This window comes from Phascolarctos cinereus, unplaced genomic scaffold (genome assembly GCF_003287225.1).
Source record: "Phascolarctos cinereus isolate Bilbo 61053 unplaced genomic scaffold, phaCin_HiC Scaffold_5;HRSCAF=322, whole genome shotgun sequence".
Taxonomy (NCBI): Eukaryota; Metazoa; Chordata; class Mammalia; order Diprotodontia; family Phascolarctidae; genus Phascolarctos; species Phascolarctos cinereus.
The window spans coordinates 471,076,196-471,095,317 of NW_027555958.1; the positions used below are offsets into that span (position 1 = coordinate 471,076,196).

Here is a 19,122-nt window from a genome sequence, read left to right on the forward strand (position 1 = left end):
GCTCCCTTATTTCACAGATCAGAAAACTAGGACCTAGAAAGGTGAAGTGATTTGCACATGGTAAGTAGCTGAGGCAAGATTTGAACCCAGGCCTTCCTGGATCCAAGTCTAGCAGCCTATCCAAGCCTATTCCAAGCAGCAGAGCTGGTACTAAAATCTAGGTCTTCTGACACCAATTCTCATGTGAAATCTACTCATCACAGGGCTGGAGGTTGTCTCCATACCTGTCCTATCAGATTGAATGTCCTCCTTTTTACATTAACCTGGTAACAATTGGTAATAAAGGCAAAATTAACCTTTATTATCCACGTAAACTTGGGCTAAAGAGGGAAACGTTAAGAGCCAAAGTCTTTATCTCAAAAGTTTTTCACTGAACCAAAAGTATTTCTGAAATATTGTCGTATTTCTCCAGTGATGTTCTCCTCCAAAGCTCCAAGTAGTGTAGAAGGTCTTCTCAGTCTTCAACATCTATGCTGGAGGATCAGAGGGAAAGGCTTTGGACACTGGCCTTTGGGCCTTTTGCCCAAAGACCAGCTTAGATCAATTCTGAGAATCCATCCCCAGGTGAGCTACTTAAACAAACCCACAGCAACTCTCAAAGAGCCTCTGCTAGATCAGGAGAGCTACAATCGGAGCTGGTGGAGAGCGAGTCCCCACACTGACAAAAATAACAGGTCCTCAAAGTCACAAAGATCCACCGTTCTGTTAAATATTTTCAAAATGTGGAAAGTAGATGAGGCTATATAAGTGCTTCAGGAATGGCTTTTCCTAGTAAGGGGTTGAATCCACAAGGGATGAAAAGGTTTTACCAAACAGAGGATCTAAAAACTATGACATAAAAAATGAAAGTGGATGCTAGGAAGAAAGGACTTGAGGCCTAGAAAGGAAAGAATGGGTACAGAAGGGTTGATGGTCAAAGGAAATCAATGCAGAGGGATGCAGATAAAAGCAAAGACAAAAGACAAAGGGAGAAGAGTTCAGAGAGTGGGGTCAGCTACTGTGCCAAGCAGATGGTTAGGTGGCCCTAACTGTGACGTGGTTAATGGAGAGATTTGTCAGGCCTGGACAGGCCAGGTGAAGCCCCATATGTAATCTGAACAAAGAGGCTGAAAACCTCTTTAATCCCAAATACAAGCCAGAGAATGGATTCTTAAGCAGAGGTGTCACAGAAGAAACAGTAGCTATCAATTCTTCCCTACTCCCAATGCAAGCCTCTAATTCTTTTAAAGTCGACAAAGGGCAAACCTCTTCTGCCTGCCTGGGTCCACCGAACTCAGTGTGGACACACTCTTCATTCATAGAAAGAATAAGAGAACTGAATCAGTTGGTGCTCTGTAGACAAAAAGGACACTTATTTGAATTTTTCCTTTACTCATAATTATCCACCAATAGGCATTTGTTAAATGCCCACTAGGCACCAGGCTTTGTGTTCAGTCCAGGCAGATGCAAATAAAAACAATGAAACAATACTTACTCTATACCTTAGGTAGGTAGCCCAGTGGACAGAGCCTTAGGCCTGGAATAAGGAAGATCTTAGCTCAAACCCAGCCTCAGACCTTACTAGCTGTGTGACTCTGGGCAACTCACTTAACCTCCCTCCCTCTGCCTCAGTTTCCTCATTTGTAAAATGTGAATAATAACAGCCCCTACCTTCCCAGGGTTGTTGTGAGGATCAAAGAATATCATATTTGCAAAGTGCTTAGCACAGTGCCTGGCTCACAGTAGGTGCTATAGAAATGCTCTTATCATTATTACCGCTAATTATTTGTGTAAGTCCTTCTTTCCCTCCTAGATGCTCTGTCTTATTACCTTCCCAGTTTTATTCATCTTCATTTATTACTATCTTCATTACCTCTCCATACCACCTAGGTCCAGAGATGATAAAGTTGTTGAATAAATGTCCCATTCTTGTCCCAAACACAGAAATAAAGGACTATGTTTTCTAATACTTTGTGAGGAGAGAAGGGACAGAGCTGTCATTTCACTGGCGAGGAACCTCCCTGTGCCAGGTTACCTAGAGCAGTATTACATAGCTAATATATGTCAGGGGTGAGACTTGAATCCCATATATTTTGAATCTGAAATCAGCTCTCTGTTCACTAGGCCACTTACCTCATAATATATAGGATATCCAAGAGCATTTAATAAAAACTTGAAGTTTCATTTGGCCATTCTAAGTAAAATTTAGCCATTTTAAATGAGCTTGGAATTTCTACTCTCACAGAATGTATCTATTTCTAGATATGAGAGTGGGAAAAAATAGGACTCATAAAAATGTGTTAAATGTCATTAGATTCATAGCCAGAGATCAGTGGGACCTTAGGGGTGCCTAGTCCAACCCATTCATTTTGTGACTGAAAAAACTGAGGCCAACAGAGCTTAAGTGTCCCAAAGCACAAGACTGTCAGAGTAGGATCTGAACCTGGGTCCTCTGGCTCTGAATCCAGAGGAGCATGAAAAGAAGGCAGATTTGGAATCTGAGTCCTGGGTTTGAGTGGCCCCCCCCCCCTGCAATTTGCTGCCTGTGTGTCCTGGTCAAAGCAGTCAGATTTTAGGAGGGTCAGTTTCCTTCACAAAGGAACTTAATAGGATTCCAGGCCCTACTCTGACAATGAGTTATCTCCCTTTTTGTACTATATGTAAACATGGTGACAGTTTTCTTGGACATTTCTTTCTGGCCAAGAAGGGGATAAAAGTCATTCATGTTAGCTTCTGAACCACTTTGTCATACAATTATCTTAAGAAACAACTGTGTATCTCTTTCTGTAGACTTGTCAAATTGCGGATCTTGGAATTAAGAGAAAATCACTTGAAAACTCTACCAAAGTAAGTGAGCATTTATTTTGTTAAAATCTGGCCTGCAATTTTCAGAGTTTTGTTTTCAGCTGCCGGCAGAACTGACAATCTCTGTTTTGAGATTGTGATTCATTTTCTCTGAATCATTTCAATTTCAGCATATATGCTTCTGAAGGCAGGACTAGATTCATTTTCCTAAAAGTTGTCTACCTAGTCACTTAGGAAATTCAGCAGACTAAATAGATAAAAATTAAGAATTTGCTTCACTTTTCCAGCCAGGAGAAGGGAAAAGTGGATGGCTTGGTTTTAGGTTCTTCATGTAGCAGCAGGTCACCATGAGTTTTTCAGCCCCAATGCTCCATTATAATTGGATTATAATATGCCGGAATTTTTAAAATAATAATAAAATTATCATTTTTCAGGAAATGCATCAAAATTCATCTTTGTTTAAGCCCATAATTAAATAGGATCCCAAAGACATTTAGCATACACTCTATATTTACAAAAATGTTTAACTATCCCATTACATATTATTTATTTAATGAAACCACAACAGTATTTGGTTTTTTAAAAATAGACACATTGGAATCACAGGTAATATATACTTTATTAAAGGCTGAAGTTTACCCTACAACTTACCTTCTACATATATAAAAGTATAATATTCTACTATGGTCTGTAATGCATAAATAAAAGCATTTATTAAGAACCCATTTATGTGCAAAGTGCTGTGCTAAGCACTGGAGGTACAAATAGAAAAATAAGACAATCTCTTTCTCAATGAGCTCCCATTTTAATAGAGGAGACAAGACAGGGAAGGTTTCAGGTGCAAGTCAGATTGGAAAGGTCCCATGAACTTTAGGATACAAAAGCAAAGTAGATAGTATATCTCTCCAAAATGTCATTCCCACTTATAAAGTTATATCAGTTTTTGTTGTTTAACCACTGTATTGGGCCAAGAATTTTGTCAGCAAGAACTTTTCATTCTGGGTCTTCAGTAGCTGTAGCTGTCCCACCTGCAGGAGAAGTTTCCATCTCCACAGTGGCTGCTTCCTAGAGTGATGGCTGTAGGCACTGGGCTGGAAGCCTTGATATTTCCAAGGCTTTGGGCATCAGAATCCTGGGATGTCTCCATCGGAGCCTGAGGGGAGACTGTGGTCTAGAGGGTGGTGGTGGTATGGACCATGATGCTTCCCTATCTCTGCCTTGGGGAGCTAGGCTGATTTGTCTGCTCCATGGGTGGCACTTGGGTTGGCAGTTGGTGGGAATGGCTTGCCCCTTAGGAACAGGAGTGGCATTCCAGAAGCTGGCTGTGAAGCCTAGGCTGGAAGCAAACCCGTTGTCTCAGGGATGCTGCCACTCCTGGGCCTGTCTGCCCATCAGTGTCATTTGGACAGATGTTGTTGATGGGGATAAGGAAGGTACACTCAATTTCCACAATTATAAGAAGGGAGAAGATTCCAGGCAAGAAAAGCAAAAAAAAAAAAGTCACTAATTTCTGAAATTTCAAAATAATTTGTGATGGGGGAAGGGTTTATTTTTCAGAATAAAATGAAAAATATACATGTTATCAAGTTGATTTCCTACTTGTGATTCAAAATGTCTGATCACAAAATACTGTGATTCAAAAGTAGTACAGTTCCAATGCGGTGGTATCCTATTCCAGAAAAGGACCAGTACTTGAGATCTTTCCTCTTAATTACCTAACCTGAGTGGTCATCTTTTCTAAACAAAATAGCCCCCAAATTGGTGTTTTCTCACCCATGGGACGATAATATATTTTCAGACAAGTCAATAACTTATACCTGTAAATATAAAACCATGGGTTTGATACAGTAGTTAGGAGCAGTGACAGGGGTAGACGTTGGTCACACTCAAGTATCAACCTTCTGTGAATATAGTTACTGCCTGTGGTTCATTCTCTTTCACCCTTTTCTTTGAATCTTTCAAAAAAGAAAAATGTCAGAGAAATCATGCTAGCAATGGGAGAAATGATGCTGATTATGTGGAAACATCTCTCGTTGACCTAGTCAGCAAGTTGAGGACATGAAGAAATTAAAGAGCGTGGTAAAGAGTCCCCTTTCCTCAAGTTTGCATTGACATGTACTCAAGTGCAGAGGATAAAATGGAGCATGCAGGCATCACATTGTTGCAGATCTTTGCTAGCCTTACTGTGCTTATACCATTTATGTTTATACCATAAGATGATTGACACAACACCATTTCTAAGCTTTTTTCTGAAGAACATGAGCACGGATCCATAGTGAATTGAACTTCTGTAAATACTGTGGGTAAAACCATGCTTGGGATTTAGAATTTTACAATAATGTTCATGAAGGAAGCAGCATACTTATGGAAATGCTTGTTGAAAATATAACCTGGTATCTCTTCTCCTCAAGATAGTTCACATTTTCAATGTAAATGTGTTTTGTTTTGCTAGTGGGAGTTTTTATGTAAGTTAGAGTTAAAACACTAAAGAGATAAGAAGGAAGTCGTTAGGAAGTAATATACTTAGCTTTGGGGCCTGTAGAATGAGAATCATAGAAAAAGACGGTTTTGGAATGACTCTGGAGTATGTTTTCATGAGCTCTTTTCATTACCTAAGATTACTTTGGGTCTTTATTTCCAAGAACAGTGTGGATTTTTTTATATAATAGGTGCTTAATGCTTGTTGCATTATATTGGATAGCTTCTTAATCACTACTCAAAGTGTCATTGACTTAACTGCATTTTCTAGCATTCTTCCTTCCTCTTTTGTGTTCTATGGTTTTCAAGGAAAACCGAAGTAGAAATGATTAGGAAAAGCATGATTTTTGTGCATAATGATGGAATTAGAGATGGCCAACATGGAATAGCAACTGGGGAGTTAGCCTCGGAATCAGGAAGAACTGGATTCAAGTCCTGCCTCAGACACACACTGAACACAACCTAACTCTGACCCGAACCCTGGACACGTCATGACCACTCAGTTTTTCAGGTATTTCTCTAAGAGTCGTTTGTGTCCTCTGTTGGATGGAGAAAGCTTCCATGCTAGAAATTCCATATACTAATGACATTGCAGGTCCAGACCAATAAAACCTCAAACCTACCATTGTACTCAACAGTTTAAAAATATATTTATATTAACAGCAATATATGCAATGAACAGTATTAAGCACTGCTCTCACTTTTAGCAAATACAAACTCCATTACAAGTGTAAAATGTGGATGCCCCTTTAGGGCCCCTTTCCTATGGAGAAGTTTGGAGATGAAAGGGTCACAAAAAGTATTTTTATGTAAATAAAAAGATTTGTATTAATTGTTATTAATTAACATTTTAATACCAAAAGGGCATATTTTAATATAAGCTGAAGAAACATAGCTTTCAGGTGGAGTTTGAGCAGTTTGGGACAGAAATGGAAATATAATATAATAATATAATATAATATAATATAATATAATATAATATAATATATAAATATAAATAATATATATATATAATATATAATATAATATAATATAATATATAATATAATATAAATATAATATGATATGATATAATATGATATAATATGATATAATAAGATATAATATGATATAATATGATATAATATAACATAACATAACATAACATAACATAACATAACATAATATAATATAATATAATATAATATAATATATAATATAATATAATATAATATAAATATATTATGTAATATATGATATAAATATAAAGACATATCACCCTGTGAGGGATATTACAAAGAGCAAAGATATTTTATTTAATTAAAACAAGAAAAATATGAGTATAAAAAACAGTTTCAAGGACACCAAAGATATATTAGACCACACTGTAAACTTTAGAGCTATAGATGATTATGGTAACTCAGGTCATTTGCATATAACTGTTTTATTACTAAAACTGATAAAACTAAAAAATGATAAATTATATGCTATTTTGAAGGCTGAGGTATTATTTTAAAAGAACTACCAATTTCACATAGAAAGTTTGGAGAGTTATGAGTTTTTAAGTGAAAGATGAGTCACTGTTTCGGAGGCTCTCATTTAAACCACTGAACTGCATAGAAAGCTAAAGGGAAGATGCTGAAAGGCTTCTCTGTTGGAACTGTGGCAGATAGGAACAGCTGGATGACAGATTTCCACTAATTGATTCCTGATTGGTGGAACAGAGAAATGACTTCATTGATCAAGAGGGACAGATATTCCCCTCAGCACCACTTTGAGTTGGAGAGAGGTGAAATGTTTTACAAGGACCTGTTGCTCTCTGCTGCCACCATTGAGATTCTATACATAGCCAAGATAAGGCCAAGATCCCACGGGGTCCATTCCAGAGAAAGCTTGGGTGTCACCATACTAAGATAAGAGGTGTGAGGCCCCCACGTTCTAGGGTCTATAGGTGTGGTTTCTCTATCACCCACTGTAATGACCCCGCTAACTGGGATATAATAAAACTTCCTAATCATTTGAGATGTTCACAAAATTCAGTGGCCTGTCCCAAGAGGTAGTGTGGCTCACCACACTGGAGAACAGCAAGTAGATACTAGATAACCAGGGATGTTATAGAGAAGATGACTACTTCAGGTTGGTCTGGCTGACCACTGAGCTTCCCTATGTTCCCCCAACTCTAGAGCCCTGTGATAACCCCAGACTCCTCAGCATCTGTCTCTTCTGGAATGCCACAAAAGGCTTCAGTGTTGTTTAGTCAGCATTTTTTTTCTCTTTCCTTTTTATGATAATTCTAAACCTATCCATTTGTCTACCTACATGGAATTCACTAACATTCCAATGACAGGGGCTGCCGACATCCTTCAATAATTCAACTGCCATTGGGAAGTACGTGACACTTCCAGAATCAAATTATCTCATTTACTAAAACCAAGTGAGTTGACTCTGTACATCTAGGTTATGACACATAATTATCTTGATTATGTCCAATTTATCCTGTCTGTAGCTTATTGTACAATAGTTGTTTGCACGTTGTCTCCTCCATTAGGCTGTGAGGTTCTTGCTCTTTTTTTAATATCTCCACCATTTATTACAGTTCCTGGCACATAGTAGGTACTTAATAAATATTCACTGACTGACTGACTTATTATTGGCATCATGGTATACTATGGATAGAAAACTGGGCACAGTGTCCTTGACACCTGGGTTCAAGTCCTATATTTAACTTATACTGGCTATATGACGCTGAGCAAGAGGCAACCAGGTGGTGGACTTGGAGTCAGGAAGAACTGAGTTCAAATTCTGTCTCAAAACACTGTAGCTGTGCGACCCCGGATGTCACTAACTCTTTATTATTGTCGAATTGTTTCAGTCATGTCTGATTCTTCATGACTCCATTTGAGGTTTTCTTGGCAAAGATACTGGCATGATTTGCCATTTCTTCTCCAGCTCATTTAATAGATGAGGAAATTGAGGTAAACAAGGTTAAGTGACTTCCCCAGGGTCACACAGCTAATAAGTGTCTGAGGCCAGATTTGAACTCGGGTCCTCCTGACTCCATGGCCACCGCTCTATTCCCTGTGCCACCTAGCTGCCCACTAAATCTTGTTGGGCCTCCATTTCTTCCTCAGTAAAATGAGGTTAATAACAGCACCTACCTTATAGGGTTATTGTGGATCAAGTGAGATAACACGTAACGTGTTTTGTGAATCTCAAAGCACTATATAAATCCTGCTTATAATTAATAATACTTAACCTCTCAGTGCCCCCAGAAAACTCTGAATTGCAGAGCAATTGCTGATCTGCTTTAAAAGAGAGGGGTTTTTTTTTTGAGCAAAGTCCTATATATCAAAGATATGACAGGTTCCAGGGTTTTGTTTGTTTGCTTGTTTGTTTGTTTAATGATGTGGTGGCGTATGTATGGCAGAGGAGTGAGAGCTAGCCTTGTTCCTGCCCGGGGCTGTGATCCTGGCAAGTCACTCTGACCTTTCTGCACCTCAAGCCTCTCCTACAACTCACCTCCCAAATCATGCCCCATCTTCACTGACAGAGGTCTTATACTGGGAATTCTCCATCTTGACAAAATTGTAGCTTTTTTCCATTGTCATATGTTGTAGATACATTCATGAGTGTGTAGACATGTTTGAATTAAAGTTATTGAAATGATGAACTTGTGACGAGCCCGTTCTAAGAGCATGCCCCCACCCAAATCAATGTAATCAGAGAAGCTCTAGACAAGTCTTTTCAATGAAATCAATCAAAAATATAAATTAGGTGTGAACAATTCTTATTCAGACTGGGAGGAATAAAGTTCTTTGATCATTAGATAAAATCAGATGAAGCCAGTTAGGAAATGTAATGAGATTTGTTGAAAAAATCAGACACACCTCTGAGCTGGCATACATTACAGTGAGAGGGTTCAAAAATCTTTATGTTTCTGGCAAGAGATTCTAGTAATGAGCCAGTCTGCTGGTGGTGACTGAGGAAATTGCCTTGGGAGTGGGGGGATCAGGGGACTACTTAGCTCTCTACCTACCCCTACAATATTGACAAGAGGATGGGATAATGTTGTGCACTTTGAAAAAGCAAGAATAGTTAGACTTTCTATTGAGATCAGGAGAAGGGCCCCAGAAGCAGCAATGGTTGACGGCAGGGTCTGAAATGGTGGGGAGCGGAGGGGTGAGAGTCAGGGTTTGTGAGCAAATAGTACAAGAAATCCCTAAAGCCTCAAGGTTATCCCTAGTACCCTGAAGAGAAATGTAGTCAGCAGCCCTCTGGAAACCCAACCTGGCAGTGAGAGTGGGAGTTGAGGAGAGTGAGCCCAGAGGCTTGCTACATAATGAAGCAATTCAAATTGTGGGTCAGCAAAAAACAATCACGTCTCCCATACTGAAATGCAGCCTTCAGCAGATCATTCTCAGTAATGTATTACTTCTCTCAATATGAAATCCAGAGCCCATGACCCTGTCCTACCTCACCTGATGACCAGAAATGAGAGGTGGCGGGGAGGAGGCTGCTCGAATGATGTGCTTGCTAGATGAGAAGTCAGCAAAGGATTTTTTTTTTAGTGCAGGGGGTGATTGATACCCAGATAATTGAAGACCTATATGTAGATATTGAAGATGTAGAAATTGTAGGGCTTGTGGGGTGGGCTGTTTATTGGAGAGTGCTTACTGCTTGTTGATCAAATAGATGTCATGCTAGAGTCAGGAAGACCTAGGTTGAAACCCCTCTTCCCCCATCTAGTTACTGGCTTGCAACCTTAGGCACCATCACTTAACCTTGATGGACATGAAGCAACTGCCTAGAATTTATTCACTAAGTCATAGACTGGTTGAAATCTGGGGTCTGTGGAGGGGCTTCTCCACTCTAGGGAAATCCCAGCTCTTTCACATCATGTATAAAAATTAAGACAAAACAAGGGAGGAAAATACGAATTTAAGACATGGGCATTTGAAAGTATCTCCTCCAAAAGATCTGAAGCAGATAATAGTTCATTGCTTTACTGTTTGTATAATAGGAAGTATTTGATCTGGAACCAGAAATCAACAAACGTTTGCCAAGTTACTCTTTTGTAGCCAGGAATTGCGGAAACTGGGCACTGAAGAAAATGAACAAACAAGCGAGAGAACAGTTCCTTCCTCAAAACACCTTTACGTTGGAATTCTTAGGCCACAGGAGAAATGGAAAAGGGTCAGGATGATGACTTCATCTAGTTTGCTACAGCAACCCCTTGGTGGTTGGATAGCTATGACAGTGAACACAGTTCACCCTCCCCCCTTATCTGGCAGTCATTTAACTGGATGCCCATGTTAGTAGTGAGAGAATCAGGCTGTCCAAAGTCATGGCCATTTCTACCAGGTGCAAGAAGGCTTTTTTTTATGTTCCAAAGTTAATCCTTCACCTTGTGCATAAATAATACATGCTATACTAATGCTAGGAGAACATTTGCCTCCTGTTTTTATATCATGTCATGTCAGTGTGAAGGTTCTCTTGTACATGATGAATCCATGAAAGCTGACTGTAAAAAGACAAAGTTTTGTGGAGAAGAAAATGGTCGGTTAAATTAATGTTACCAACAGTACTGATTTTAAACAGTCTTTTCTTAGTCAAAGACTCAGGTCTAGAAGGAACCTCAAAGGCCGTATATAGCCAAGGTAGGGAAAATTCCCATAGTTTCTGCTTTAAAGGGAAAAAAAGGATAAGGCTGATAGATAAAAGAAAATGAGCCTTCTCCAGACACCTTAGTAGCCTGTGCAGATTTGCATGAGCAAAATGGATTTGGTAAGAGAAGTGGTCTCATGGGCTGTAGCAATGGGTACATGACATGGAGCATGACAGATGATGGCCAATTGGATAGCACCCAGAAGTAGCTCAAGGGCTCTTGTCTACAGCATGGACTCAGGAAACCAAGGGAAGGTATCACTGTAAAACTTAACTGTCAGTGCTCCTATTATGCACCAAAATCTCTTCTAGTCTTTGAAACCTTATTTGTCTTCATATTCAACTTTAGAACTAGGTGCTTTTGATGTGTGTGCATTATGAGCTGTATTATAAATATAATAAATCTGGCTGCCCTTCAGCCCACATTACCAAATCTTGTCTTTTCTATGTCCATATCTCTCATGTGTGTTCCCCATTTAACAGATGAGGAAATTGAGGTAAAGAGAAGTTGAGGCTCGCCCAAGGTTATGTGCATTTCTACTCCTTCTCTGACCAGTTTAGATCAAAATGATGCTCAGATGCTGCCCACTTCCCTACTCCCCTTCTACCTTGCTTGTACAGTCGCTGCATGCCACTCTGATGATATAAAATAAGTATCCCCATCTTTTCTATTGTATTCCTTTTTTCTTCCCTTTTCTTTTCTTAAAAGATCATTGGATTATATGAAAAGCGACCTCAAGGCCTCTATCTTATTTGACTCTTTCTGTGACCCCTAATGACATTAAGGTCTGGAGGGGGGCATGTCCCCCAATTAGAATGTGAATACATTTGCCTTGCTTAGTACCTTGAATTCCTCACCTGTATCTGCCTTTTGGTTTTTCTTGACTCCCTTGACTGCATTTCAAAGTTTCTACTTACCTCTGACCTTTTCATCAGGAATGTTAAAAAGTCCTGTATTTCATTAAAAACCCATTTTTCCCCCATGGGATTATTCAGCTTTCTTGGTTTTAATCTTCTAAATTTTGCCTTTTGGAATATTGTATTCCAATAATCTAATGATACCACTTAGACTGCTTCTTTATAATAGTAGTTGCTAAATATTGTGTGATCCATCTGTGGGTCCTCCATAGTTGAACTCTTGATCTGATTGCTTTGGAGTTGGGATATGACCTTCCTGGGAGTTTTCATTTTGGAATTTCTCTGGGGTTCTCTCTTTTTTCTGAGTTTCCCCCCCTGAGTTGAGTCTGAGGGACACAACTGTAGCTTACCCCTAGTTGTATTTCCCATCTCCCGATGTTGGCCCCAGCCCATGTAAGATAGCTGACTCTGAAGGTTTGGAGTGACAGAACTGTTGCCTTCAGTCTGAGCTCCCTGGCCTCATCACTCAGCTGTAGGCCTCTGACTGAGTAGAGGAGTGAGTCTAATACCCCACGGAGTTCTAGCTCCTTGCCCAGTTCACAGCCTTAGGCCAATGACACCTCTTTGCCCTGGTCACTAGTGCACAGTTGTCTCCAAGGCGTCTGGATTCATGTCTCCTTCTCCATCTACATGTATCTCTAACTTAGCTCTGGGATACTAGCAACAAGACTGATGGGTTTCTGTCCCTGCTCCCTGAAGCCCTTATCCTAACTAGAATGGACAAAGTCTTCTCCTAGCCCAGAGCCATAGGCCTGAATTCAGTAACTGTCCTGAGAGAGTCCTGGGGGTATTATTTCCCTGTTTAAAGCCATCCCCAGTGCCCACAGACCTACATCTGGCCCCAAGCTGGGAAAATTACTCACTGTTTTCTCCTTTTCCTCTTGTACGTCCTGATTGTTTCTTGGTCTAGAACTGTTGCTGGGCCTTTCTTTGAAGAATCATATGAGAAAAACTGGTCTGGTCTGTACTGCTTCCTGATATTCTACCATATTTTCTAGTTCCTCCATATTACCGAGAAGATGTATCATGATTTCGGGCTCTATTTTGGGTCATAGTTTTCAGATAATCCTATGAGTTTAATTTTCTCTCCTTGATCTATCTTCAGCTAAGTTGTTGGTAATACAACATATTTTACATTTTCTTCTGTTTTTCACTTTGATATTTCTTGTTCTTTCATGATATTATTGTTTATTTCGCCCATTCTGATTTCCTTTTAGCATACCCACCATCACAACCTCTGTGCCTTCAGACACTGCTCCCCTCCTTTTTTGCCACTCTTGGGGGTCATTTTGTTGACTCGGGGCCAAACTAGATGAACCATTTGGAAGACAGCTATGGTCACCAAACCCACAGTATAGTACTCTATCAGGCAAAGCCGCTCTAGTCCCCAGATGGCATCGTGCCCCAACTTGCTACAATCTCCCTCAACCATCTACATCATAAAAACAAAGCAGAGGAGAAAAATGCGCATTTTCCCAAGCATAGTATAGCATTCGAGGGACAGTCCCTCAAGTTAATTTACAATTATGCATTTATTATGCATTTCTTAGACACGTGCAGCAGATAAACAAGAAGATGGGATGAAGTAGTGTGAGATGACCATATGAGGTCACATTTGGGAAACAACACTCTTTCACTGTTCCCATATTGCTCATTGTAACAAATGCTCAACTTTTTAATAACCACATTCTCCCAGTGATAATCTATGAGTGTACATCATGGAATACCATAACTATGGACAAATCAAACTTGCTGGTGGTCCATAGAACAGTAGAAAGATGCATGGTACTCGTAAGTAGATTAATCCTTGCTATCAACATTGGCTTGCATGTAGAAGAATTACATAAAGAGGCATCATCAGGGACATGTGTGAACAGAAATGGAGAGAAGTCGTTCATGGAGCAAGAAGCAATTTTTGTTCCCTACTTATCAAACCTGAGGGCTGAAAAAATTTTGCCTGAATCTGTGACTTATTTCATTCGTAGAGAGAACTCCAAGGTGAGGACATTCCCTCTACCAATGTGGGTCAACATCTTCTCTGCAGCTTACACCCTTAGAGAACTGTCTAGAATGCTGAAAGGTTTAATGACTTTCCTAGGGTCACTCTGTGTGTCAAAGACATAAACTGATCCCAGATCATCCTGTGTCCTAGACCAGCTGTCTATATTCTATACCACATTGTACCATCACGACAATAATATTAAAAGAACCACTGTTTTTCCAACGCATCAGGGGAATCTGACATAGAATGCTGGATTTTGAGTCAGGAAGACCTGAGTTCAAATCTCCCTTCAGATTACTAACTATGATGCTACAGGTAAATCTATTCACTTCTCTGAGTATCAGTTTCTTCATTTATAAAATTGAGATAATAATAATCCTTTTAATTGGTACTTTCTTCACTTGGTTATTATGAGGATTAAAAGAGATGATGTGAATAAAGCATTCCATGAACCTACCAACCTCAAAATGCTTCCTAACTCTGAGGCACCTGAAGAAAGGTGCATACCCAAATCCTATATTATAAGCAAATTTTAATTTGAGTATCACCAGTTTAGAAGTTGAAGAAACTTAGAGGTTATCTGGCCAACACTAGAATTTTACAGATGAAGAAATTGAGTCCCAGAGCAATGAAATTACTTTCCCAGAGTCATACATCCAGGGAGTATCTGAGATAGATACAATCCCAGGTTTTCCTGACTCCACGCCCAATATTCAATCTACTATACCACACTGCCTCATGTAGAAGAGCCATTCTCAGCACTGATGAAGTAAGTCCCTCCAATCATGAGATCACAGATCCACTGAATAAGAGATTTGTTGCTATTGCTAAATCTGATTTTTTTAAAGAAAATTCTTGAGGAGAAAAGTCATAGTATTATGAACAAGAAGGAACCTTAGATATGACCTAGTTCAGTCCTCTCATTTTTCACATGAGGAAGCTGAGGGCCAGTGAGTGTAAGTAGGCTGCCCAAAGCTAGAAAACATTCCATTATGGCTATTGAAAGTGGAAAGGGTGCTGGTAATAAGCAGCAGGTTCCCTTCTCACTGATTATTCTCCAGAAAATTTTCCAGCTCTAAACCACTTGTCAGGTCTGATGGAGAGGGGATGATTGTTCCAGGAATGGGCTGAACCAGACCTCCTCTCAAGCCCCTTTTAATTCTGAGATTCAGCAATTCTGAGGACCCAAGGCCTCCAGCTCCCAGTCCAGTGCACCTTCAGATCCACCCTACTGCCTTGTCAAAAGAATCCTTCCTTGGTATTTCTGGTTAGATCAACAAGATAGGCTCAAGAAAAGCAATTCTCTTGGTTTTGCTTTTTTGGCTGGCAATTAACTTTCTCCTGTCTTTCTGTTTATAATTATATATACATATATATATATATATATATATATACACACACACACACACACAACACACACACATACATGCATACATTTTCTCAGAATGCCAATTCACCATTAGAGTTTTTACTGTATGCCAGAATGATGTATTAATATGGCCACAGAAATAGTGATGGAGCAGATAAAATGTGACTCGCCTGGGGTCACCCGAAAAGTATCTGCAAGACTCCCATTTTCCCAAGGGCTCTATTCACTGCTCTCCTGTGCTGATCACTTGTTTATGTCTTTTACTGTTTCAAATAACACTACTATAAGGCTCTAAGTGTTAAACTAATTACCTTTTTGAATTTATAGTCATGATTCCTTAGTTTTCCACTGCATGCTGATATTTTTAAAGGATTTATGCATCTAAATTTACATTTACAACCCCCAAATAATGATTTAACAATTCTTTCTGGTTACAAAATGATCTTCCTAATTTTATGAGCAGTGTTCTTTGAAATGAAATTAATTAGTGACTTGGGCTATTATGGCCATTAGGAAATAGTTGATATTTAGAGTTGTATTGTGTTCAAAAAATGCTATCTGGAAGCATTTTGTATCCCATCAAATTTATTGTTAGAAAAGTTAGACATATATTATCTGCATTTCCAGACAATTTCCTATGCAACTTTAGATGGGTGGATTCTTTTAAGGGTTTTAAATAAATTAAAACTTACATTAGGCTCATTGGACCATTTATCAATGTAAAGTACAATTTCCAAATTAAACAGCATTCAAAAAATTAAACACTGTTTTTCACTGGGTTTGTGTCATTTTTTAAATATTGCTGGTGATTTTCATTTAAAAAAAGGCAAATGAATCATTAAAGATGAAGATAATATAGGATATGCCATTGTGGTATCCATCTATGGGGATAGAAATGTTTTCCAATAATATTTATACAATTGTTGTATATTTAGAGGAGCATCTTCTGACTAAAATCTGTATCTAGGTAAGAATTCATCAATGTAACTAGACCAGTGCAGCCAGTGTATCATGAAAAATGGGTTTTGTACCCAACCCAGTACTAGGAATTTCCTTTTGCCTAGTGAACACAGCTGTTTCCTGTATGAAAACTCAGCAGTGACAGGAACTGTCCACAGCTGAAAGATATTCAAAAGATTAGTGGAAGAAAGGGTTGGGGGGAAACGAGCCTCAAGTATCAAGGTCAAAATAATTTTACCCAAATTAAAATAGAAACTATACCTCTTATATGACCACATATATTTGACCACCTGAGCTCTTGGATGCTGCCTGATTTTAAACCAGCATTGCCCATTGGATCCTTAAAGTGTCACATTTTCAGCCCATAAAGATCTTGGACACATGACCTTTTTCTTGGCCCTCTGTGAATCCAGGAATGGAGAAGTTCTAGCCCCACTATACTTGGCCTTTTAAGCCATTTTTGGAGTATTGCATTCAGGGGAGGTGACCCATTGTAGAAAGGATACTGGCAGCTTGGAGTGTAACCTGGGAGAAGCAAGCGCAATGTTGAAAAGTCTTGAGTCTGTGCTATTGGAGGATCTGGAGAAGAGAGGATGCAGGGAGGGACATTATGCTTATGGCTGAGTTCTTAAAGCACTGGCACTTAGAAGAGGGATTATTAGAACTAGGAGCAAGGGATAGAAGGTTCAAAGAGGCCAATCAAGCTTGATGCCAGGAAAACAAGCCCAAACAATTCAAGCAGTTGGAGAATTGAATGTACTATCTCATTAATTAGTGGATTTCCCCTCCTTAGAGGCCTTCAAGAAGATGCTGGATAACCATTTATGAAGTATGTTAGAGTGAGGATAAGATGCCTGCTGAGGTCTCCTGCAATTCACAAATTCTTTGATTCTTTCATTCTGTCAAGTGAATATGAAGTTATCCTACAATGCTATTTTAACATCAATGTCTAAATCTCATTCACTACAATTGACTCTAAATGATGCATTATTGGGGGGCTCATTTTTTGAGACCCAGGCCCATTGTTTCTTTTTCTTCTCACTTTGAGAGACTTTTCTTCCATTCCAACATTTGTTAGCCCTAACTGCAAGCCATGGTTATGGGACAGTACAAAAAAGTGGTGGTACTGTAGAGGGAGGCAGTGTGACACAGGGGGAAAGGCACTGGCTCAGCTGTCAGTAGGTCTGGGTTCAAAGTCTACCTCTGATGCTCACTCCCTTCATGGCCTTGGGCCCTCTTTTCTTCATCTATGAAATACACTGTTTTGGAAATTGGTCTCTGATCTCCATTTCAGCTCCATCCCTATCGTCCTATAACCCTATTTCATGGGATAATTTCCCTTTATCTATGTTATACCTATCATTTATTAATGAAAGAATTGAGAAGTGACTGTATGTTATCAATATTGGATAAAGTAAGATGATCACTTCCCATAACTTATCTGTAAGAGGAACTTAAATGAAGATTGATTATCTTAAAGATATTTCCAGAGAGATACAAAAAATGAGGCCAAGTACTGAAGATGGCTCTTAATGTTAGGGATTTTCTTTTCTTTATATTGACCCAAAATCCATGTCTAGCATTTGCAATGTCTACCTATTTCTCCAAATGTGTGCTCTAGGGCAAAGTAGGACAGATTTCATTCCTCCTACACATGAGGAGGCTTGAAATACTTATTGCTATCTTCCTAAGAAAGAAACACCAAGGTATTCATTTCTAGTGAATTGTGAAATGTTATAGCTTCATTGATGTTGTCAAAGGTGACTGTAGGGTAAGCAAAACTTTGTGAGATTATCTCTGTAGGAACAGGCCTAGTGCAGCTGGGGTGAAGCTGCTGGCCACTGGCCTCTCTGAGCCTGATAAGGCTGGTCCTCACATGGCAATGAATTGGTAATCCATTCCTCAAAATCTTGGAGGAGTCCTAGGGCAGGACATACTTTGTTGTTTGCTGGTCTAGCCACGAAAAAACCAAGAATCACTTCTATGTCCCTGGCACTGTTGAGGGTACCATCTTCATGTGAATCATCCAGGCCTATATGGTCAGTGTTATGCTCAATTCCTCTCCCATGATCACCCCATGTAACCAATCTATCACTAACTTTTCTCATCCTTTCATGGCATCTCTCACTTACGTCCCCTTCTCTCCTCTGACACTGCTGCCACCTTGGTATAGACCCTCATCACCTCATACCTGGACTATTGCAACAGCTGCTGGTGGGTCTGCCTTCCTTGCTTCTCCCCTCTCCAATCTCTCCTCCACTCCATTGCCAACATGATCTTCCTAAAGCACATGTCACTTGACTACTCTACAAACTCCAGTGGTTCTCTGTTATCTCCAGGATCAAATATGAAATCCTCTATTTGGCATTAAATCTGCCCCTTCCTACCTGTCCAGTCTTCTTACATTCTACTCTAGAATCTAAAGGCATCCACCCATTTGCTGTGCATCACATGACTTTGTCTCTCACCTCTGGCTCTTTTAACTGGCTGTCCCTCATACCTGAAAGGCTTGAGCCTCTTTCTTCCTTGGCTTCCTTTAAGCCTTAACTCTAAATGATCATTTTAAATGAGGCCTCTCTTGGTTTCTTTGATGCTGGCCTTTTCTCTCTCAAATTATCGCCCATTTATACTGTATATATCTTATAAGGACATAGTTATCCAAAGGTTGTCTCTCCCATTAGAATATGAGCTTCTTGCCTTCCTCTGTATCCTAAGTGCTTGTCACAGTGCCTGGTACATAGGAAGCACCTAATATGTGTTCGTTTTCTGCCTGACTGACTGATAAGGGGATAGTTAAGAAGAAGACTTTCCCATAAGAGAAACCAAGTCACTCAGTCACCGTGAAGCCCAAAGGTAACTAATGTAGACTCATTATAATGCTTACATCAGGGAATTGCTTGAGCAAGCATGTGATTTTAGACTGATTGGGTTCTATCAGACACTCCATGTATGTAGTTACAGTGCCTCA

At 39.5% G+C, this 19,122-nt stretch overlaps 1 protein-coding gene across 1 annotated transcript in view; it reads left to right on the forward strand.

Moving 5' to 3' along the window:
• LRRC7 (leucine rich repeat containing 7) overlaps nt 1–19,122 on the forward strand; it is a 588,365-nt gene that overhangs the window by 310,571 nt on the left and 258,672 nt on the right. The window contains 1 exon segment of the mRNA XM_020993127.2: nt 2,770–2,826. Coding sequence (XP_020848786.1) covers nt 2,770–2,826 — 57 coding nt within the window.